Source organism: Psittacula echo (assembly GCF_963264785.1).
Source record: "Psittacula echo genome assembly, chromosome: 6".
NCBI lineage: Eukaryota > Metazoa > Chordata > Aves > Psittaciformes > Psittacidae > Psittacula > Psittacula echo.
This window is the reverse complement of record NC_137743.1, coordinates 33431413-33456174: the sequence shown is the minus strand read 5'-3', so window position 1 is coordinate 33456174 and position 24762 is coordinate 33431413. Positions and strand designations below refer to the sequence as shown.

Genomic DNA, 24762 nt, shown 5'->3' with positions numbered 1-24762 from the left:
GCCGGGGCGCCGCACGGGGCTGTGTGCCCACGCCTCGGCGCCGCCGCGGGAAGTGGCGGTGCGCGCCGTGCTCGGGCTGCGTGCGGGAGCGGGAAGCCTTCTCCCTCACTGAACTTTGCCCGTCTCCGACGCGCGCCCGGCGAGGCGAGGTGCGCGGCGGCTGTCGGGGATCCCCGCCCCGCTCCGCTGGCATCACATGGTGCTGGGGGAGGGAAGGGGGGAGCCGCCCCCCGGCTCTCGCTTCTCGTACAGTTTCTTCTAGTCTCAGCGCTCAACTCCAGCGAGGCTGGAACGCTGCGCGGGGCTGAGCAGGGCGGGAGCCGGGCGGGCTGCGCCGCCTGCTCCCGGGGCGCCTCTCCGCAGCGGAGGCGGCGGGGAAGCGGCACAAGTGCGCGGCGCCTCCGCTGCCTTTCTCCTTCTGATGCCCCTTCGCGACTGCACGCCAGCCTGGCGGCCGCAGCTCCGCAAGGATGCGGCTTTTCCTCCTTGCTGCAACTTTCTGGGGATTGTGCCTGGCGCCAGGTAAGGGACTCAGCGCAGCTCCCCCGGAGGCACCTGCGGCGAGCCTGCGCTGCCCGGCACAGCGGCCGCTGGAAGGCTTCGTCCCCTCGACGAAGCTGGCGCCGGGCGCTCAGAGAGGAACGGGGCAGCGGAGCCCGGCGTACTGCCCGCACCCTGTGGAGCTCCCTGCCGCGAGCGAGGGCACAGCCCGGCCCGGTGTCCCCGTCACTGTCCACCCGCGGGGCGAGGCGGGGGTCGCTCCGCACGCAGCACCCGGTACCGCGTTCCGAGGATGCCGCCTGCTGACCGCCGGTGCGGCGCACGCTTAACCCCGGGCTGGCCGTCAGCCCCAGAGGGGAGCGGGATCGGTCCTGCCGCCATCAGCTCCCGGCGGAAGGGATACGCGGGCAGGGGGTCCCATGCGCGGCACAAAGCGCTGCTCCCCGACGGGGTTCTGGAAGTCGCCGCGCTGCGGCCTCAGCGGAGGGCTGGGAGGAGCGGCTCCTGGAGAGCCGTACGGAGCACCTCGTTTGCATGATAAAGGAGGGAAGTGAAGTATGCTCCGCAGCTGTAATTGTGCATGGCAAAATAGTAATTAAATCATTTGTAATTAATTAGTAGCTAAGTAAACCCATCGGTACAGATAAGAGCCGAAGCACATCTATTAGCCGGGTTGCTGTCTCTGGAGCGTGGGCAGTTTTCATCCCGCCTCGCTGGGGGTGGCTGGGCAGGCGATGGGCAGCGGCTGCGCTGCGAGTACCCTGCCACTGCCCGTGCCCCGCCGCCTGCTGGTGGCAGCGCCCCAGCGCCGGTACCGCCGGGTGTCCCCCACGGAGCCCCGCGGAAGGGAACCCGCTCCTAAGCCAAGTGTTGAGCGTGTAAGGAGCAGTCTCAGCAGTGCTGGCGACGCGTTTATCTTGCGTTGTTTGTGTGGAAGTCGCACTTCTGCTGGGCTGTTGGGTAGATAGGCACAACGAAATGCGAAGACGGAAGGGTAAGGATCTGTGGCACGTGTTGATTTTTGTTTTGTTTTGTTGGATTTTTTTAGTACTATTATCCTGACCGAAGTCGATCTGTTCTAGGTTTGGGTTTGCAAATACAGTGCTACCAGTGTGAGGAGTTCCAACTAAATAATGACTGCTCTGCTCCAGAGTTCATCGTGAATTGTACAGTGAATGTTCAAGATATGTGTCAGAAGGAAGTAATGGAAAAAAGCTTTGGTAAGGATTTAATAAATATAATTATACCTTGTTTGTGTTGGAGACCAGTTGTGGCTTTTGACTCCACCCATTCATAGTCTTCAGCTACAGAGAAATCTGGCATCCCTGCCTAAAGGGACCACGTTCCATTTCTTATACTTCTAAGTGACTTTGCACTCAATGAAGTTAATAATTTTCCTTTAAAACTGGTGCAAACACTGAAGGATGCAAGCCAAATGTTGATAAAGCTGTTAATACACAGACTTATGGGTCTCAGATTTAGTTTCCCAGCACTGGGAAATTAATAACAAGTTAGTTTAATCTCATTACAGTTAATTACATGGGCTTTTTCCCCAAGAGATGGAACAGCATTAAATTAGTAATTCCCTCCTTTCTTTTATTTACTCTAGCAATTCATATACTCTGAAGGTTCATCTTAAGGAAAGGGAAGTGTAGTCATCTTAGCTTTTGTCCATAAAAGAAAACATCAAACAGAAGGGAGAGAGCAGAAAAGAGTTTGGGGGAGGAGGCACAAATGGTTATATTTGCCATACCAATTTTCTAAGTGTAAGGGGACTTTTCCCCTACTGTAATGAATATAAGAGTTAGCATAGTTGGAGATAAATGTGCTCAAGAGGAAGCTAGCTGTGATTCTACATCTTGCCTCTATTGCCTTTTGATCAGTGTTATAAATTGCCTTTTTTTTAATTCAATGTCATGGAAGTCATTTGAGATTTAGAGGGAACAGTCTCATTTTTTAGACTGCCACATTGCTCTGTAGCCATCTATGTGAGTAGAAGACTACAGCTTGATTAGGGAATTCGGGGCTGGGAGGCACGAAAGTGTGTTTGTGGGAGCTGGAGTTCATGGAGCATCCTGCTCTTGCTGCAGCCAGCCATTAAGATGCTTGGGCATTAGAAAGGGCAAGCTAGTAGCAGCTCTCTGATGTCCCTCAGCATGGATGTGACCTCTGTTCCAAATGTTTGGCAAAGGAGCAGAGGACAAGCTGGGTCTTCAGAACCTTGATTTAAAGGGAAGCTGCTGTCTGGGATTGCGCATTTTACAAGTGAGGGCAATGCTGTAGAGCGTGGCATTTACTGATGTAAAGGACTGTTCTCCTGCTAACATAAATCACGCTGTGGTCTGTCCTTTCTCAGTGAGTCCTTCAGTACCAGCAGGATCCCCCCCATCTAGCAAATGTATGCAGCCACCTGTCTTGAACGGTAACATTGGCTCTTTGCATGAGGGGACTACTCATTAGTATTTTCAAAGTGCTTATCAATCAGATAGTTCCACTTGGGCTGGTAGTATCAAAACACTGAGTTACAAATCACAGGTAAATAATCACAATTGTTGTTACCTGTCAAAAGTAGCTGAACCACTGGCACTTTATTTCATCCTGGGTAGCACCATCCCCAGTGATTTTATTTCTGTAAAACATATAGAAGCCTTCCAGTGTAGAGAGAAAAGCTCTATGTTTAAAGAAAAATCAGTCTCTTTCAAAATAGATATTATTGCAATATTTAATTTCAAGTTTACTTGGAAAGGGTGGGGGGGATGGGAGGTATTTACGGCTTACACAGTACTTTTAAAGTCCAAGTATCTCTCAGTGAATGTTTGAAGACATTGCTATCCGCATGCCACACCTTTTAATAGGTTTCAGTGGAGGCTGTGGTGATTTGAAGGGCTGTGAGCATGGTATGGAGACAGTTCTCACTGAAGTCTTAACATTGTTTGGTGTTTGCTGACTGGGGGAGTTTTTCAAGATATCTTTTTATTTCAGTACAACTTCAGACTGTATCAGCCTTCCAGAAACAATCTGTGATCTGCTCTTCGGGTGAATGTTAGAGAAGTGTTCTCAGGCAAGTAAGGCCCTCGCAGGTTAAAGTGCAAGTCTCTGGATCAGTGGACTTGCAGATATGTGTACACACACCCCCAGCTGTGTTCAGGAGCAGCCACTCATAGGCTGGGGTGAGGATGAGACAGTTAGACCCGTGCCTTGGCTCAGACTAGTAGGCAAGGCTGCAATCTGGCCAGGGTGACTGTTTTACACTGAAAATGCGAACTGGAACTGGTTTAGTAGGCTTTAGACATACACAAATGCATACCTTGTTCTTATTCCTATAAAGAAATTGGTTTGCAATACAGTAAATAAGGTGCTCTTAAAGGAAACTTCTGGGTGGGTTTTTTTCTGTGCAGTTTTATTTTGTGTCTGAGCAGATCCTTGGATTTTCCCTTTAGGAGGTAACTAGCATGCTGTGCAATAGCAGGTACCACTGTTCTATTTTATGTAATTTCCTTCTATAAATGCAGTTCTTACTCATTTTAAGCTTAGAGATTGCAAATCTCAGCTACTTAATGAATTTAAATTTTTTACCTAACTATTTCAATTTGAGTGAAATTTACATTGCAAGCTTGGTTTCCCTGTTGTTCTCAGTCAGTTCTAGAGAGGATTGGTTGTAAAACAGATGATTCAGTTCATGATCCTTTATTATTCGTTTTCCTAATTGATATTTAAATGTGTGTAATATAAGTCTCTTTTTCCTCCCAAGGTTTATTTAATAATTCATTCTATTCCTATCAGTATATTTCATAACTTGATTCTTTTGGTTGTTGCTTATCATCGAAAGCTGAAATGTTTCAAATACCGATTTTAATTTATAATAGGCTTGAGTTTGAATTTTTAAATCAGAATATGAAAGACATGAATTTGCGTTTATTTGACAGAACAATCTCATAATTAAGACTTTTTCCTATTGACTAGATATAGTCAAATGAATATAATTTAATTTTTGTAGACTAACCCATTTTTGTCCTTAATAAAATATAGCTGAGTCAGTGAGCAAAATGTTAGAAGTTCTCCTAAACATTGTTTAAAAGTTAAGTGCAACATTTTGAGGTAAAGTTCATGGTCTGAGTTAGTAACCTGCTGATGTAGTCACCCTTCCTTTGCAGGATGTTAACCTGTGTGTTTGTTTTGCCATCACTGACTTAAATTCTGTGGTGTCTACAGTATAGTCCCCAGTGTGTAGGTTGTGCCTTTTTTCATAGAGCCATAGAGTGGTTTGGGTTGGAAAGGACCTTAAGATCATCAAGTTCCAACCCCCTTCCATGGGCAGGCATGCCTTACACTAGATGGTGTTGCCCAAGGCTCTGTCCAACCTGGCCTTTTTCCTTGCATATTTGTTAGTGTTCACCGAGTTGCGGGATGACAGCTCTGTGGTTCAGCTTCATTTCTGCGTTAAACTTTCTGTAAACAACTCTGCAGAGGGCTGCAACTCTGTGCAGCTTTTTTCATTTGTGTTGTAAAATAGTTCCTCATGCCTGATCACAGCTGAGCAATCCACTCCTCTTCAGTTGCTGTAACGTTAGGGTTAGTGCTTTAAATGCCACTGTGCCCTCTCAGAACATTGTCTCAGTTTCTGGAGAACCAACTGTAGAAGTACTTTTTGACTTCAGATGAGAAATAACAGCAGCATAGGCATGTTCCTAACCCAGAGCTTAAAAAGTGGCTGTTGTTGTGACAGCCTCTGATGTGAGTAGCTAAGAAAGCAGGTATGATGTTTTGAATTAGATCAGTAGGCATGTTATCTCAGCTGTTTGTAGCATCAGGTAGATGTTTGCTCCATTGCACAACCTGAAATGAATAGAGCAGCACTGATAAGTACACTCAATTCAGTACATGTGTATCTATCTGATTAAGGGATTATGTGGAACTAGTATAATTCTGCCTCCCCTGCAGACATGCTCTTTGCTATGGCAGTTCACATTTCAGCTGTACTTCGGGGGTCTGTCAGTGCACAGAACTGGACACCTTGTCAATTAAGTGACATAATATTTTTCTCATGTTAATCAAATTGTTTTAAAACTTACATTAGAACAAGTTTTACGCAGTTCCGTTAGCACTCTGCTCCCGTGGCAGATACAGAAAGACAACACAGTGTTTCACCTGGGATGCAAAATCCTACAAACTATTTTGTTCATTTAATCTTGGGGGCGGGGGGAGGAAGTGCTTTTCCCCTTTAGAGGGAACACTGGTGAGGGTGGGAACTGGCACTGAAGACAACACTGAGTCATTTTTGTCCCACAGAAATTAACATAGAGGATACGTTTCTAGTGCATACTTCAACTGGAGAAGCAGGTGTTTGAAAACTGTGTAAATGAAATGTTTAACGAAAGATCAAAGTTCTTGCTTACAGTAATTCCATTTGCGGATACTTTGTGGAATGCCTATGCCAGATTCCCCTCTCCCACCTGCCTCCTTCCTGTCTACAGTCTTTTAACTTAGGAATGTCAGTGCTCCTTCATTTTTAGCATATATAGGGATGAAGAAATCCCACAGTATATTGGGATCAGATAAAACATCTTGATGATATGGAGATGAGTATGTAATATATGTAGTTTTTATACATGTATCATAGGAAACATACTGATAATGAAATTTATCTTCTACTGAAGGCAAGAGCTATCTGAGTATAAAGGCTATTCTAAAACCTACTTAAGGCAAAATGAAACTGCAGTGTGGCTAGATCAGAAAGCAATAAAGCATGAAGGATGAGACAGCCCAGAAAGGCAGCCAGACTGAATTCCTCAGACTCTCTGTAAGGAAACCTGCCCATATGTATGTTCTGAACAATTATCCCTTGTGCTTTAATGTAGTTGTGAGCGTACATGCATGAACCTTTACTTTCACAATTGGGGAAAAAAAAATCCACAGTAGCAAGACTGATATTTTTAGATGTCTGCATCAAAATAAGACTATTCATGAATTTTCTTTGCAAGTCAGTTGGGAAACAACCTTGTTATTTCTATTAATCTGCAATAAGAAACTTCTCTTATTTGTTTGGTGTACAACAGTAGCTTTGATGTATTTACATAATATGTAATCCTGTAATGTAATTAAAGCAAAAGCAATGGTGATAATTTTGTGCTTAAGAGTAGTGCATGGAACATCATAAACAAGATCATCATCTCCTTGTTGAATTTTAAGTTTGTTTGTTTATTTAAACTCTCCTCAGCCTTGTGTTTCTCCTTCATTTGTTTTATGAGGCAGACAAAAACACAGTTTAAGTTGTGTGTTGAGCTGACCTATGGTAAATTCTTTACCTGTGTTTACTTACTACTTTTATCTTGCTGTGTTGCTGCCATGATAAATTTGCTTCGTGTATGGCTGTTAAGGATTACAGAAGCACATACTTTTCGCTGGTTTCGTGTATAGCATCCATTAGTACTAATACTAATTGCACACTTGTATCAAGGGGAAATTATACTCTGGAGTACATTTATTGACAAAGTGATTAAAACAGTAAACAAAGTTTAATGTCTTCAGAATCACTGTAGGCATTAAAATTTTATAGGCAAAATGCTGCATCACCAGTATCCATTTAGAATCGGTAAGAAACATCCACTAAGCTGGCAGTAGATTTGTTCATTTTTATTCTACACTTTCTCTTTTGGTCAAAGCATATCAACGTAACTCAAAAGAACTTCTGATGGTTTTTTAATCTAAGTAAAGCATAATATAATAAACCCTTACTGACAAGTTAATAAATAAATAAATAAGTGGCATGTGAGGGCTGTTACCTGCACCATTGTCTCACACTACCAGGTGCCCAAAGAAATGAACACACAGTAACCAATATTGGAAACATGCAGTTCATTCTTGATGCTGAATAAAAGACTTTGAAGTGATGTTGTTAATTCGTGCTGTATGCTGAAAACTTGGAGCTGTGAGTGCATTACCATTTAGAAACACTTTTTCACAGGCCAAAGCTGTTTTCTTACTAGTAAATTCATTCCAGTCTTTGGGCTGCTCAGAAAACTTGAAGCCATGTATGGAATGAACTGAACTAAGTGTGTCAGATAAGAAGTTACAGCCCGTACATGGTAGGTTGTTGTTCTGACTGCCTTTAAATATAGAAAAGCAACAGTGGAGTTAACAGTGCAAGCAGTTCATGACTTGAAAGCCATGACCAAGATCCAAGTGCAGAGATTATGAAGGGCTCTATTATTAAGGAAGTTGTGGTATCTGGTCCAGTGAATTTCATTTTTCACAGGACACGGACAATAGCTTTTTATGTTACTTTATTTCTCAGACTTGTATAAAAGGTATACAAATTAATTTTATGATGATACAGTGCCCACGAGCTGGTGTCTCTTATACCTCCTTCAAGAGCTTCCTATTGTATTTCACACACAAAAAAGTCTATTTCCAAAACCTTGTTGCATGACCTTGTAATGGTTTAAGCCCAGCCGGTACCTCAGAACCATGCAGCCCTCCCTCCCTTCTTCCTCCCTCCACTCCCAGAGGGATGGGGAGGAGAATGGAAAGAATGTAACTCCCATGGGTTGAGATAAGAGCAGTCCAGTAACTGAGGTATAACACAAACCACCGCTCCTACCACCAATAATAATAATGATAAGGGAAAGAACAAGGGAAGAGAATACAACCGCTCACCACCTGCCAACCGATACCTAGCCTGAGCAGTGATCTGGGCCTTCTGGGTAACTGCCCCCAGTTTATATAGTGGGCGTGACGTGCTGTGGTATGGAATACCTCTTTGGCTAGTTTGGGTCAGGTGTCCTGTCTCTGCTTCCTCCCGGCTTCCCCTCCTCCCTGGCAGAGCATGAGACTCAGAAAGTCCTTGATCAGAGTAAACATTACTGAGCAACAACTAAAAACATCGGTGTTACCAGCATTGTTCCCAGGCTGAAAGTCAAAAACACAGCACTGCACCAGCTAGTAGCTGAAGGAGAAAAATGACTGCTACTGCTGAACCCAGGATAGACCTTAACTTATCTTAATTTGCAGTGACCTCATCAAAACATCAGCGATTGTGTTTTAATTAGTCCAGACTGTTTTCATTTCCATTTTTCCTTTGTAGTCTAGTTGTTTGGGGTTTTTTTTGAAAACTTGCCATAACCTGTTTTGCCAAAATTACCAACGAGTCTTTGGAAGTGATAATACAAAATCTAGGCAAATCCTGCTCCAAAAGCTGAACAGGCTGTAAAACTATAAGCATGAAAATAGCTAAAGATCTAAAAGCTGAATGGATTTCCAAGGTGCTGGCATGCAAGTGTAAACCTGAGAGCAGTTCCATCGAAACTGCTAGGGACATTAATGAGTAGGATGCAAGGCTATTCATGTGTAAAATTATTTATGGAACCTACTACAAGGATATATCATTTTAGCATCTGCAAAGGCACAAGGACTGTGCCTTCCCAGTTCATTTCAGCAGACAAGGATTGTCAGGAAAAATGCTCATACAGGATTCCAAAAATTAAGTTCACCTCTCTTGCTGGAAGATCAGATTAGATCTTGATATCCAAGGCCATTTAGCTCTTGATACCTTTGTATTAGAAAAGCACAGATGACGGAGTGCTGTGAGCCAGCTTTGTTTGAAAGATTGATAGTGCTTGACTGTAAGTCCACATTAGTGAGCAGAGAAATGAGTAAAACCAGTAGAAAACAAAAGAATTAGTTATACAGGTGAAAGTTAAGCCTTGACTTGTGGTTTGTAGCCTCCTGTGGCTTTAAAAAAAATATTTGATAATACCACCATTAGGAGTTGTACTTTAACTTTATCAGCCTCTGCATTTTTAAGCAGTTTAATGCCATGCTTCTGCTGTATGATACTGCAAGCAATGACAGAGACTACTTTGTGCTGTTATTTATGCTATTAACAATGCAGTTTTGAGTCATTTTTCCAGTGCCAGAATTAGAAGGCATGACTTACAAAGGGCTTTCATCATAATCCAAACCCTTGTCCTCTGTCGGTCAACAATTGTCCACTTTTCTTCTGAGATGATTTAATTTCTGCAAGATGGCATGTCAGTCCATGTCAGCTGGGGTCAGAAGGAGAGTGGGGAGGCCAGTCTTTCATTGTCAAAAGCCTCCTGTTATATTCTGCAAAAAAGTGCAACTTTTTAGGAGTGCTGACTATATGGAGGATTTTTGATGATGCTGAGTAAGTTTTCATAGAAAATTATGATGAAAATAGGCTAATTCAAACAGATATGGTGTGGGGGGGGTTGTTTTATTTTGGTTTTATTTTTTTTTTTACAGTTGTGTACTCTGGAAGAGCCTAATGGCATGAATATGCTTTTATCTCTTCTACTGAATGCATCAAAGGGAGGGGTGGGGATGAAATAGCTGCAGTCCTAAAACACAGCATTAAAAATCTGGAAGTTTGTGACATAGCTTTGCAATAGACTTCAAGTCTCTTGATTTCAGTGTTCTGTGTTTTTTTCACCTGCAAAACACTGATCATGGCTGCTAACTGTATTTAATTAACTCTTTGTAAGGTAATCAATAAATTTTATTATGAAACTTCTGGTAAGGTTCAAATTATTTAAACCTCTTGTGAGCTCCAGAGAAAAAGTTGAGAAGATGAGGATAGGAAAGGTTAGTGTAAAATGAAACATGGAGGATATGGTTGGATGTGGTTATACTTTACACCAGTTTTAACTGTAATTTTTAACAGTTTTTACAATCATAGATGAAGGGGTTTGTGTTGGGGAAGCTTAATTCATATTTGAAACCAATAAATGCATGATCTAACTAAAAAAATCACTGGGGAAGCACAGTTTCACAAGAATTATTGCTTTTCAGTATTCAGTCACCTTCTAAGATATTTAGGACCTTTTCAGATAACGTATTTACAATCACTGTCCAGAAAACAGAGCAAATCTCAGTAAGACCTTTTTCAGTCTGTCACTGTATGATGTGTATGAACAGGTACTAGCTAAGGAATAGACAATTACCACAACAAAACCACTGAAGCCATAAAAAGATGGGCACAAAACCCATATAAACTAAAAATCATAATTTAGAAACCTATTTGTGTGTAGTCTGAACCCAATTTTGAATATACTAAAATCCAGAAATGGTCACGTGTATATTTTATATTCCTCAGAAATTGATATTAAATGTTAACATGTTGTTCTTGCACTAGTATAAGTTCTCATTTTAGATTTCAGCAGACATCACAAAATAACTCCTCCTGGGTACTGAATTTCACTCAAGAGGAGGGTAAGCAAGTGACAGTTTAGGACAAGAAATAAAGGATGAAATATATAGTTGAAATCACAAAGCAAGCATGGATAGGCAGACAAGACATCAAGTCTAAGCACAACAAGAAGGAAAACCTGCAGGTTCACTGAGACCAGAAAGTTGAAAGTTTCAGTGAAATAAGAGAATTGGAGCTATTCAGAATACTAAAACAAAGTGTGAGTATCAGTACATCAACACAGTTCTTGGGCTTATCTTTGTGGAGGGACTCTTAACTAGGGACTGTAGTGATAGGACAAGGAGTAATGAGTTGAAACTTAAACAAGGGAAGTTTAGATTGGATATAAGGAAGAAGTTCTTTACTATAAGGGTGATGAGGCACTGGAATGGGTTGCCCTAAGGAAGTTGTGAATGCTCCATCCCTGACAGTGTTCAAGGCCAGGTTAGAGCCTTCGGTGACATGGTTTAGTGCGAGGTGTCCCTGCCCATGGCAGGGGGTTGGAACTTGATGATCTTAAGGTCCTTTCCAACTCTAAATACTCTATTATTCTAAGAGAATGCTTAACTCTAGAGCTAGGACAACATTTGCAGGCTTCCCGGGGTTGTGTGTGCCACAATATGAATTTTCCACTGTTGCCCAGTTTTCTTGGCCTTTTGCTTGGAGCAGATGGGCAAGATTAAGCACCTAATCTAAAAGCATTGAGTAGAGAAACTCTGCTGCAGTTGCAACAGCGCACCTCAAAACTTGTCTTGATCTGCCTGCTAGCTTTCTGAGTTACTTAAGATACAAAACTTTCCTATGTACCTGAAGCTAAGGCTGTGTGTATGCCTGTAACTCTTTGTCTAGCCTTGGAAAGGTGGTTTTGTGACTGCTCAAGGATGCCTCATTCTTGGGCCCTAGTTGGGCACAGGCTGTTGTTTAATAATCTAAAAGATTTGATGGAGCGCATCATATTCTTCAGAGTACGTGCAGAAGATTTTGCTAAAGCAGTATTTGTGGAATGAGTTGCAGAAGAAAAACCTGGCTTTATGCATGCCTATGACATTGGATATGTACAAAACACTGTAAGCAAAAGCTTTGTTTAAAAATGGAGAGTGTCAGTCTAGCCCATGGGATAGAGCACTTGGCCTGGAAAAGTTAGTGTTGGACAAAGCAACATCATCTACTTGACTAGAGTCAAACTTTCAGCTAAGAGTTCATGGCCATGGGGCCATAAACTGTGCCAGGGTGAAGCAGATGGTGCAATTTCCTGCTGAGGTGTGCCACTGCAGACGGCAGTTTCACAGTAGTTGAGTCATAGGGTGGGAAGGTTACTGGTTTTCTTTAGAAATCAGGTCACTGATCTCTGGTGGTATTCTACTTACCAATTCTGGCTTCAGAGATTCTGTGTGTTTTGCTGAAGGACAGTCTGGAGAGTACAGGTGCAAACTAAAGTTCCATACTGCTTGGATTATGGTTGGCTCTTAAGTTGGAGAGTCATACTTACATTTGCTCTGTTTTGTCTGTACCTGCTGTAACAGAAGAACTGAAGGTGCCTAATAAGATCCTTTTTGAGCAGTAAGAGAAAAAGCTTGGATCTTCTGGTGCCTTCTGCATATACACCGTGTAAGAAGCAGGTGTGATGTCACCTTTTTTGGTTGTCCTAGTAACAAGTTAAGCTGTTAATACAAGAGAACATGTACTGGGCTCTGCAGACATGGTAGGTGGAAGAACTCTCACTTTTGAATTCAAATAAATTGTAGCAAGAATTGTTTGTTGCTATCTGACTTGAATGCATCTGCATGTGGCCAAACAGTGCCAGGCTGCAGATGTACAGGACTAGACTGCAGTGAAGTGGGGGGGGGTTGAGCTTGGCAGTTGTGGGGAGGGTATGTGTAGAACAGATCTAGGTGAGAAAATCATTATCACAAGCAGGAACTATAGAAAAGGCTTGAGATTTACACCATCTCTTCATTGCATGGAGTAAGGCAGAAATCCTGCAGAAATAGTAGTTTGGGCCTTGATGCTGTCTACATATATGATCGTGTGTGGGGCAGAGAGAGGTGTAATGGTGGGCAAGTTGCTCAGACTTGGAGTAAATTTTCAATGCCTGATGTAAGCCCAAAGCTTCATTTTTTTAAAGCAGTTGTAGTAGGTATATGTGGAAGGAGAGGGTGTGGAATACTACTGCATTATCAAACATATGTTCTAGCCTTGTGTATTCCCCTCTCTTCTTAAAAGTACTTGTACTTGAACTATATCCTCAGCCAATCCTACAAACCTTAAAGCCAAAATGAAGGAAAATCAATTGGCCAGTGGGAGCAGTAGTAGCATTAAAACATTGTAGTACCTACACATATGCATAACTCACACTGCTGTTGGGGGCTGCTGAATCCATGAAAAAGGACAAATTATTTGGTACTTATCCATCAAGAGATCAGGCAGTAAATATACTAATTGTATATTAGTAAATATACTAATTGAGCACTAGTGTGAACTGTTGAGGGTAGGTCACTGGGAATGACCCCATCCCAGTAAGAGCGGAGTGTAAAACACGTAGTCTCCTTGCCTAGCCAGCAACGCAGAACAATCTGAGGTAGCAGAAAATTCCCTGAAAGGTTTGCAATAATATTTCCAGGTGTTGTGTTAATGGATGTATCAAGCTGATTGCTCAAGCAAGAATATCCAGTGATTAGCAGTTATGTCTGTGGTATGAGTCTTATGAGGCAGATAGATAACTACGTCAAAGAACTGTCTGCAGTTCAGCCTGCTGGTGGCAAATGATTCAGGAAGATCTCAGAAATAATTTCAGAGCTGGCTTAATGGTACAATAAGCCACTGCAAGAGAGGAGTTGAAGAAAAATCTCTGGGGTTAATCCAGAAAGGACACTGTTGTCCCATCCGAACTCAGTGGGTGAACTAGGGTACATTAATCTGTCTGCTGGAGCAAGGACAGTAGTATCCCTGGCATCACCCCAGGGAAGTCAGTTGTACTAATTTGTTTCCTACCACAATTAAACTGGAATCAGAATATGATAGAAAAAAAGGTTTAAGAGCAGTTTTCCTGCCTATCTTTAATTCATACTATTCAAAGTGTCATTGCTTTTTTACACTCATGGTTAAAAAATAAGAGAAGTCATGGCCAAAGCATTTTTTAAATGTCACTCCTGTAGTGCTAACATTCTCCATTTTTCCATCAATCTTTATGCCTGTTTTCATTGTATCTTGCTATAAGGATACTGCAGATTTAAAGAAAAGCACAGCTTTTCTATGGTGATTGAGTTTCGTTCATAGCTGATGCTTCGTAAAAAGCACAGTTAATGTATGATAGCAGCTGATTTGCAAGCTCAAAAGAATCTTATTGGTACTTAAGAAATAAACTTGGATGTGAAGGGCATGTCTTCAGGCAAGTAAGTATTGAAAAGCTGACAGAAGTGCTGACTTTTTTAATTATGTAAAGAATCTTGTTACAATTCCGATTACTAGAGCTGGGAAAGGGAATAAACAATCATTTGGGAGTGGAATTGCCTGCTGTAAGACATATTTACAGAAGAGGTGTTACAGTGGGATTTTTACTCCTACTTAGATTCTTCTCTGTATTTAGGTGTGAACATGGTCCAGTGGTGCAAGAAACACTGAGTTGTAAAATTTCAGTCTGTGCAGGAATACTGTGTTTTACCTTCAAAAGGAGCTCCGGATTGTTCTGTGTAATTTATCCTGGACAACAGAGCTGTTGTAAACACATGCAGTTAAGCTGCAGAACTTGATTTTCTTTTTTCGGAGAGTGGTCTTCTAGAGTTGCCTAGTGAAAATCATGCCTCAGAGGGTATTATCTAATTGTTCACAGCACCGAACCATTCTAGTCTCCTTGTCTAAAAGGGAAAAGTGCAAAGTATATGATATTTTGGGGACCTAAACTAGTAAATCACATGATAGCTTGAATTGAGAACAGGGCTTTGTGGGAATCCTGTGAAAAGGAAATGGCAGGAAGAGAGTGATCTATGAAACAACAGGAGTAGGAAATTGCCAATGTCAAAAGCTTTTTAGAGGCTTGGTCTTTGAGAGGAAAGTCGATTCACTGCTGTTCATATAGAAGACTGAGGAGTGGCTGAGTTTGGGTGGTGGTAAGTACAGGGAAGGAATGCTTGATGAGTAGATGCAGGATTAGAAATGTGAGAACAATCTCTGTGCATAGTTCCGTTGAATACAGGATTCCTATCTCAAGAGGGAAGGGGAAGGAAAAAAAAGTAATCGTAGCTATGGGAGGAGTCACAAGTGCCTCAGCTCCTGAAGACTGCAGGAGGAACACAGACAAAGCACCAGGTCTTTGTGGGAAGCACCAGCTGAGATTTCAGTGTTGAAAACCGATTGGTGGCAACACAGTTGAGGCTCATTGATAGAAATGGTTTGCCAACAGTGACACAGCTCCCTTCTTTCTGCAAACTGTAGTAAAAAAAGATTGTATCTCTCAATCTGTGCGCCTTTGTTGTTACAGCTAGAACAGCCTCTAGCTCCTCTTCCTTCTTGAGAAGAGGCTCTACCTGCTGCGTTGATTGATTGAAGTTCACTGGAGACAGAGAACGATTTAACACTGACTTGAGGGCTTCTCTTCGTGAGTTTGACTAGATAGATAGCCTTAAAACATGATTCAGAGTTCAGATTTGCAGAGGGAGAACAGAAAACAGGGAAACCCCTGCATTGTTGAGATGGCAGCAGTGTGGTGACAGTGTAAAAGAATTGCTTTAATTAAAATTCTCTGAAGACGGGAAATCCTTCTTCCTGAGCATAACCCAAACAAACCGTGTTTTGCTGCTACATGCAGCACTCAGTAGCGCAGTGGCAGTTGCTACTTCAGAGGTCTCTACTGGGCTGTGCAGTGCAGTAGTGCTTATTTCTGAAGTCCCCAGGGACTGAACCAGTATCTGCAGTTACTGTGAGTTCAGTACCTACAGGTCATATTTCTGCTTCACTCCTGCTAAAAAAAAGTCTCAGTCATTGTGCACTTAAAAACATTCTGGAGCCATGCTACAGGATGCAGAGGCACCAGTCTCCAAGGGAATCCTGTCCGATGCTCTTCAGATGAATTAGAGAATGGTTTGGGTTAGAAAGGGACCTTAAAGATCATCTAGTTCCATCCAGTCCTGCCAGAGACAGGGTCACCTTCCACTAGACCAGGTTGCCCAAAGCCCCATCCATCCTGGCCTTGAACACTGCCAGGGATGGAGCACCCACAGCTTCTCTGGGAAACCAGTTCCAGTGCCTCATCACCCTCACAGATAGTAGGAAGAAGTTATTTACTAATTCAAATCTCCCCTGCTTCAGTTCAGAGCCATTCCCTCTTGTCCTATCCCTCCATGTCCTTGTAAACCTCTCCAGCTTTCTTGTCAGCTCTTTTAGGTACTGGAAGCTCCTCTAAGCTATCCCTGGAACTTTCTCTTCTCCAGGCTGAACAACCCCAACTCTCTCAGCCTGTCTTCACAGCAGAGGTGCTCCCGCCCTCTGATCATCTTCATGGCCTCGTTTTGACTTGGTCCGACAGTTCCATGTCCTTCTTATGTTGACGGCCCTGGAGCTGGACACAGAACTGCAGGTGGGGTTTTATGAAAGCAGAGTAGAGGGGGAGAATCACCTCCCTCGACCTACTGGCCACACTCCTTTTGATGCAGCCAACCAGCATATGGTTGGCTTTCTCGGCTGCAGACGCACACTGCTGGGTCATGTTGACCTTCTTGTCATTTAGCACCCCCAAGTTGTCTCATCAGGGCTTCTCTCAATCCAGTCTCCACCCAGCCTGTATTTGTGCTTGGGACTGGCCTGACCCAGGTGTAAAGACCTTGTACTTGGCTTTATTGAACTTCATGAGGTTTGCATGGGCCTACCTCTTGAGCCTGTGAAGGCCCCTCTGGACTGCATCCCTTCCCTCCTGCAGGTCAACTGCACCACAGTTTGATGTCATTGGCAAGCCTGCTGCGGGTGCGCTGTCCATGTCACTGACAAAGATGTTAAACAGTGGCAGTCCCAGTATCAACCCCTGAGGAACACCACTCGTCACTGGTCTCCTCTTGGACATTGAGCTGTTGGCTTCAACTCTTTGATTGTGACCATACAGCCAATTCCTTATCCACCGAGTGGTCCATCTGTCAAATCCATGTCTCTCCAATTCAGAGGTAAGGATGATGTGTGGGACAGTGTCAAACACTTTGCACAAGTCCTGGTAGATGATAGTTGCTCTTTCCTTAGCTACCAGTGCTGTAACCCCATCGCAGAAGGCCACTGAATTCATCAGGCACTGTTTGCCCTTAGTGAAGCAATATTGGCTGTCACCAACCACCTCCTTACATCCATGTACCTTACCATAGTTTCCAGCAGGATCTGCTCCATGATCTTGCCGGGCACAGAGGTGAGACTGACTGGCCTGTAGTTCCCTCAGTCTTTTTTTTCTGTTTTTAAAAATGTGGGTTATATTTCCCCTTTTCCACTCAGTGGGAACTTCACTGGACTGCCACAGCTTCTCAGACATGATGGATAATGGCTTAGGCACTTCATCCACCAGAAAAAAAAACTTTTGAGAGTTGCATATTCAAAAGAAATAGTGATTTTATTATCTTTAGAAATATTTACCTCTTTTTGTAACCACAAGGCAATATGAGCAAACCTCCATTATCTATTTATGTGTTATGTATATGTTTTTCCAACACAATTTCTACTGTATCACTTGCAGGAAAATGTTAGAGCATTGAGATGTGGAACTGCCACAGACATTTTCCAGTGTCAGGGGAAAATGCGACTGTGTATTTTAAAACCTTTATGAACTGTTTTAAAATAACAGCTATGTGCACCAGAATGTACTTTTTTTCAGGTAAAAACAATTTGATAGAATATAAATTTAATTAGATTTTGAATTAAAATTAGATTAATTTAAATTACATTTTAAAAGGGTAGACTTTCAACTCAGAAAAGCCATTTCTGTACAAAGGGAAATTTTTGTTGTTGAGGGTATTAAGCTTCAAAAACAGCAAGAACTGAGATTACCTGGAAAAGTATTTCTAGTTTTTCTTTAAAAGAATAAAAGCAGGTGAGGGTGTGAAGTTTTGCTGATAGTCCTCCTTTTACTCTTGGTTACTTGTCTGTGTGAGGCAAAGGAACAAGAAAAGGAAACAAAAATGCTCAAAAGACAAATTAACAGCATAGAAAACTGTAATTAGACACCTTAAACAACTCACATGTGTTCAGCAACAGGAACGAAAGCCATTTTAAAACTAACTGCATTTCAGTTACAGCTATTCCAGCAGTTTATTCCAAAAGATGGGAATTCTGGTTATAAGAATGCATCATTTGAGTCTAATAGTTTTGGTTCCAACCAGAATCAAATAAAAGGAAAATCCAAAGCAGAGTGGCTGTGCTTCTCCTGCAGTGCAGAGCCATTAGCCGTGTCACAGCTGAGGGCTCTGGTTCAAATCACCAGCATGGCTTTAGAAATGTAAACAGGTTTCTCAACAGTTTCCAAGCATGGATCGTGTTCTAAAGCAAAACTGTGTTCATATCAAACTAAGTAACCTTTATTCTGTGTCACAGGAATCATGTATCGCAAATCCTGCGCCTCTTCAGCAGCGTGTCTGATAGCCTCTGCTGGGTACCAGTCCTTTTGTTCTCCGGGGAAAGTGAACTCTGTTTGTATCAGCTGCTGTAACACCCCACTCTGCAATGGACCCCGGCCGAAGAAGAGGGGGAATTCTGGTGTGGTGCCGAGGGCACACGTAATAACCACTGTTCTGCTCCTTACATTGGCTCTGTGGGTTTTGTATTGCTAAACTTCAAGCAAGTATTTTTTTGCCTTGACAAAGTTTGTTCTGTCTCCTCCTTTCTTCAAAGACACCGCAGTTATTTTCTTTTTGTTTCCAAATCCCTGTCAACAAAGAGGGAAATTCAGTGGCTGTGGGGAGAAAGGGGCTGATATTTTCGGCAGCTAATGAATTCAGTTAGCAGATTGAATTTCCAGTGTTGCACTTAAAAATCCCATCAGCAGGATACAGGACTCTACTTTTGCTGCATAACTGGAAACAAATCCACTTATGTTATTCCTTTTAAGATGTAGTCAATTCCTTGGTCATTTTGATTTCTATGTTTTTAAGTTCATTGCTAATCATTAACTTTGCCTTATGAAGTCATACTTGATGTTCACAAAGGCCATTTGGTGCATCCAGGCTGGGCTCTGAGCTAGTCTCCAGGGGCACTACTTCCAAGCTGGACTGCTGTGATTCGGGTCCTGGTTCCTGTAGGCTGCAGTCAGGCTTGGTCTCGTTCTGAAAAGTACTTAAGAAAATTTTGTTATTGCTCCTCATAGAAGAATTGCGCCTAGACGACATGAAGAGCAGTGGGCGCAGAGACCGGCTGCTCCTTGCTCTGGAGCTCTGGTTTGCTCTGAGAAACTTCTCCTTGTTGGCATGCTGTATGGTAAGGCGGCAGCGAAGGACCTGCAGGAACACGCTGCGGAACTGCTGAGAAGAGATGTTGTACAGGAGGGGGTTCACCACCGAGCTGAGGTAGAAGAAGGTGTCGGCAATGGGAAGAAGAGTGATATATGCTCTAAAGTAGGGAACAGTCCAGTCCTGCTTTGGTTTAGCAGCAGCCATGATCCTTCTAACCTGGTTTGGCATCCAGCATACGGCCAGAGTTGCAATAATCAGTCCTGCGAACAGAAAGAGGAAGAGGTATGCATATATGGAAAGAAAAAAACATAAACCACTAAATATCAGTTCTGCACTTGCTCATTAGGAAATGGTACCAATTTCTCAATGTTTCGCTTGACAGCTTTTTCTACCAGTAGCATTTTTTTGTTTTGTTGTTTTTAATAACTGTTACAAGGTCACTGCAGCACATGCTCTGACAGAAGAGTGCATACTGCTTGGCTGGTATTTCTTTGTACCTATGGCCATTTGTTAGACTTCTTTCACTGATATCTGTATCTTCAAAAAGAATGCATTTTTATTTTAGTTTGTGTTCTTACATTTCTTTTGTCTTTCCCTTTACTTTGAAAAACAAGCAAAATAAATAGAAGCTATAGCCATATTAGATCAGGCAATACCCAGAAGAGATCAGATTCTTGTTTGTACTTTGGAAAAAAAAAAAAAAGAAAATGTATGCATAATAATAAATTTCCTGTTATTTTTTGTAAATTTCCTCTTACAGAAGATATTTTTAAGCAAAATATGTATGGATCTTTTTATGGTAATTAAGATATGTTGGGCTTTCTTAAAATCAAATTCCAGTGGAATTAAATTATGAATGTAAATGAGAAAAACCCAAGCCTAGTCATGAAAGTGTAAGCAGTTTCAGATTATAAATTATGCTTTAAAATATGGTATCTGATCATTCTGTATTTATATGTAAATATAAATACATGTTGCTGCATCACTGATGGCATTAAAAAGGGGGTGACTAGATGTCTGAAAACTCTGCCTCTGTGGACTGGCTTTCACTAGGGCTCAGTGGTGGTGCTGTCTTCAGAAGAGCAGCCCTGAAGTAAGGTGTGGGTGACCTTGAGCAGGCTCTGTTCCCAGGCGGGAGACGGAGCAGGGGGACGCACTCCAATCCGCACTGGTATCCACTGCTTCTGGTGCATGTAAGCATGGAAATCCTGACATCTTGCATAAAATAACAGGTAACAAAACAATTCTTCTCAGTGCTCCCCCACCAAGCATTACTTCTGAAACACCTTACGCCACCAGATTACTGTTTCCACTTTGTTTTTCTCGTTGCAGGAAACGTGCCTTATATGAACACTGGGAGGGAGCAGAAGTTGCAGGTTGGCTTTCCTGCCACAGAGGCACAAAGTAGTAGAGAGTATCGTGATGGTGCACCATTGTCATTTCCAGTAGGCTTTGGTGGTATTGTTAATCTCCAACATCTAACTTCTTCTCCCAACAGAAGCACAGAAGCACTTAATTCCTACCTGTCTAGACTAAGTCAGATTGCCCCCATCAAAGAGCTTGCTGTAGAATGCACCACTGAACAGATTACAGTAGAAATACAATTTTGAAATAGTGCATGCTGATCTTCCAAGCCAGGAACATTATACTTCACAAGTGGGAAGACATGAACATAAATGGGAAAGGGAGGCAGAAAAGAAAAGAAAGATGTTTCCTAACTTCAAAACTGCCAGGGCTTAAACAGGTATGTCTAAGTTCTCTCCTCCACCTCCCCTGAGCAAAGAAAAGGTATGAAATGTCTTCTTTTTAATTAATTTTGTTAATGAAAGGTATAATTAACAAATTTATGATCTCACTGAATAAGCTACCAAATAAAAGTTGTCTTTTTGATCATCTGCTTTTGTAATCACTTCATGTCACAATAATTCTGGTAGGATGAGAAGTAGCGTATCTTAGACTTACAGCACAAGGTAAGATACCTGGAAGGCTGTTCGTAGTAGGCAAGTGACAAATGTGTCTCTCTTTGCCATTTTCTGCTCTTTAACTACTGTAACTCACCTTTGTCTCTATTCTCATTCCATTCCTATACAATCTCAGGCCCCTTTGCTTCCCTGCCCTACTCTTCCCTGCCTTCTTGCCTCACTTGTCAGTGCCTGTTGTGTCTCTGTCAAAAGCTGATCTGAATTTTATATTAGTCCTGCAAATTTCGTAGTCTTCAGTGCTTGTTTTTTAATCTGCTGTCAGCATAACCAATACACAGAGAGGAGTCCTGGTAGAGACCAACAGAAAATAAGGAGCTGTGACTTGTGACAGGCCTTATTGAAAAGGCAGCAAAATGATGGTACTGGTTTGCTGTGGCTTTTTCTCCTGTGCAACTGAAACATAAAGCCCATAAACCGAGGTCTGCAGGATTCTTGGCAAATTTTACCAGATGATATCTTTCAAGGGAAAAGAAAATAAGCTCTACAGTGTAACTTTTGGGTTCTTAGTAGGGAACAGGACACTTCACCCTGTTTAATAGTTTCCTAAATTATGAATACTGCTGTGAAAGGCTAAGCAAACAATGTGTGCATTCAGTTTTAAACCTCAAATGTAGTGCTTCAAGATGTCTGACTTTTTGCTTGTATTTGAATTCTTTGCCATTGACTTTTCTTTCTAATTCAAACTGCCAAAATGCTTAAGATTTCCCCTTCTTCAGTCACTTTTGTTCTGGGTAACTGTGTATTTGTTGTGTGAACAGCAAGTGAAAAATGAGCTGCTTGTGCCCATTTGCAGTGCAGTGAGATGAGTCTTTTGGGGGGTGGGAGAAGGTGGCAGCAAAACTTTGTTGTTTTCCAGGGATGAGTAATTGTTCATTTTTATGCTTGAAAAAAATGCTTCTGGATTCAAGAGAGATGCACCGTGTAAACAAACACACCAACAGATTCTCAACATTTTTTTTAACTGGTCACACTTGATGTGGAGGTATGGAGTAAACTGAAGTGCAGCAGCGGAGCCCATCAGAAAAGCTTTCTGTTCAGACCTTAGCATATGAAATATTTTGACCAAATTACTGCTGCCATCGATTTGAACTTGTACACAGGCCATAGAAGTTTGTGTTGTACTGTAAAGTGCAGAAGGTGTTTAAGCTACACTGTCTCAGCTTGAAAGTAAACCAAACTGCCTCTTGCACCAGGACTGATGCATTTTTCCCATGAGCTTGCTGCCTGCTAGGAGCTGAACTCTCTCATGTCTCATCTCATATCCACCCTTCCCTTCCGCTAGTTCTTATTAAAGTGAAAAAAATCAGCAGCTCCATTTTTTTTTCCATTTTCCTGCCCACTGCACTGGAGTGACACACTAGATGAGAGCAAAGATTTATCTTCCATGAATACTGATGTTTATAAACAAAGTAATGCTGTGGTCCAGTGACCTCCATCACTGGTGCTTGAAATTTCCAACATACACTTGAATCTCTTGGTTTAATCATCAAAAGTGCATTAGCCCATGCACCATAGCCTAGCTGACTATGTGTAAGTGAATATATCTCAACCAGTAAGTAAGTGTTTGAGCTTACAATTCATTTAACATTGATATAGGTATTTCAAGGTAACAAAAAAAAGACAGACATGAAAAGATCCTTGACTAAAACCACTTCAAAAAGCTAAGCCAGAAACCAGCCACAAAATAGCTTACCCAGAATAGGAACTACAACATTCAAATATAATCTGGAGAAAAAACCCACCCCAAAACTCTTTAAAAACAAATCATACCAATTTAACAATGATTTGAATCTGGGGATTGTTACTGTAACTTCCCAGAAGTGTATCTTTCAGTATTAATTCTCACTATGTGACAAAGGATCGCTTATGTAGTAAAATAAACCTAGCGTTTAAGCACCAATAATATAACTATGCATTTCTGGCACCAAATGGGAGTTTGGCAGTCATCTATCCCTTAGCAATACTTTTTTATTACTCAGAACATTCCTCTGGGCCATAGAGGACTGAATTAAATTCATTATGAACTTTACTGGGAGGGATTTTAAATACATGCAAAAGTCTGGCAGAGTAGAGAGGGCTGCCTTCTCTACCCTTCCGGATATTGCTTGTTCTGCTCTTGAATAGATTTTTGTCTTCCTTTCTGCACCTGAGTACTTAAATCTGTCTCCTTTTATAGTCCAGCATCTCCCCTCTACCCTGGCCTCTGCCAGCCTTCCCACAAAACTTGGGATTGTCTACAAAATGATCATGGTCTCTAGGAAATGCCAACATGCTGTATTTGGCTGCCATAGCCCATTAACTAAGGCTGTTGTAGCAGCTCATGTACATGCTCATTTGTCCGTGCAACTTAACCCCGGCACTATAAGGTCTGCTAGCTTCTGCTGCTCCTCTCGTCATTGTTACCCTAAGCAGCCTTAAACATCAAATTTTGCTTTTCTGTGATTTAATTAATGGCAAAAAGGCGGGTTCTCAACATCTGCTTGTAAACTGACATTTAAATGGCAATTGTCAGTGAAATATAAGCATATGGTTACTGAGTTATGAGTCAAGCACAGGCATTGATGCAGTTTGGTCAGAGGGAGTCTTCTTAGCGTGCATTTCATATTTGCATACTTGGCCCAACTATTCTCAAAGGTATAATGTGATATTAATGCCCTATGCCTAAATCAGAAATTCTTCCAACCATGTGTCAAAGGTGCTGGCTCCCAAAAGAGGAAAATATTGAGACCACCCCTCATTATTAAGTTTACTGTCCTAGAGCAATACTAATCACAAGGAAAGCACTTGTTCCTGATTTGATTCTGCTACAAATGGCTTTGAAATCACACGCAAATACACCTTAGAGCTAATCAGGTTCTTGATGGTCACAGTATCAGTCACTACGAATTCAGCACAAGGAAGAAAACAAAGACTCCAGGACTTATTAAGAGTGTTACTTTGAGGAGGTGAGGTTTTGGCATGTATTTATGCTATGTTTATTATTTTAACCAGGACTCAAAAATCTTGCTTTTGAATGGAAATAAGGACACTGGGCATTAAGCTATTGTCTTTCTAGCTTTTGAGAAAAACATCAGAAGTCACGCACCACCGTCTTCAGTCACTGAGATGACCTTCCCAACTGCAGATCAGTGTAGTACTGGCTTCCAGCAGCTGCAGCTGCTCCATGCCTCTGCTGCTGCAGTTGTCTGCAAGTGAGAAGTCAGCCACCATATGCTTATTGTCTACTGACAATTGTCATTGAAATGTCAGATTACAAACAGCTGTTACTTTCATTGCTGCAAGCCTGACTTGTAAGTGCAGCAAAGAAACCAACCGAAGTGATAGCAAATGGCTGTTGGCACTTCTTGGCAATGCTGTCAAGCAGCAGGAGCCAGGCAGGCTGCGCAGGAGCACCTCAAGGGGACTGCCTTTGCTCTCCAGCCTCAAGGATTTCCTACCAGTGCTGCTTCTGGCAGGTAAGAGCTTGGAGAAGTTTCTCTGGTCTACCAGCAGCTGGGTAGAATTTCAGATCCAAACTTTCGGCTTTGAACAGCTTCTCGTGAGTAGCTGGTGTTCAGCCACTATCCAGATCAACACAGGACTCAAACTCTCTCTGTCTCTGACCAACACCAATTGGCTGTTGATGAACAGAAGGGTGCACAGGGGGTGGGAGGGAGGAACA

At 42.2% G+C, this 24762-nt stretch overlaps 2 protein-coding genes across 2 annotated transcripts in view; one reads left to right on the top strand and one right to left on the bottom strand.

The window, feature by feature from the left end:
- Positions 1–470: 470 nt before the first annotated feature.
- Positions 471–18501, top strand: LYPD1 (LY6/PLAUR domain containing 1; the record flags this gene model as incomplete). The annotated part of the gene is made up of 3 exons (XM_080621354.1): positions 471–522; positions 1584–1721; positions 18266–18501. 3 exons carry the CDS (start codon positions 471–473, stop codon positions 18499–18501), a joined length of 426 nt encoding a protein of 141 aa, XP_080477480.1.
- A 354-nt stretch (positions 18502–18855) lies between these two features.
- GPR39 (G protein-coupled receptor 39) overlaps positions 18856–24762 on the bottom strand; it is a gene marked incomplete at both ends in the record, with an annotated part of 86298 nt that continues 80391 nt past the window's right edge. Inside the window, one exon of the mRNA XM_080621300.1 lies at positions 18856–19379. Coding sequence (XP_080477426.1) covers positions 18856–19379 — 524 coding nt within the window. The remainder of the gene's footprint in view (positions 19380–24762) is intronic.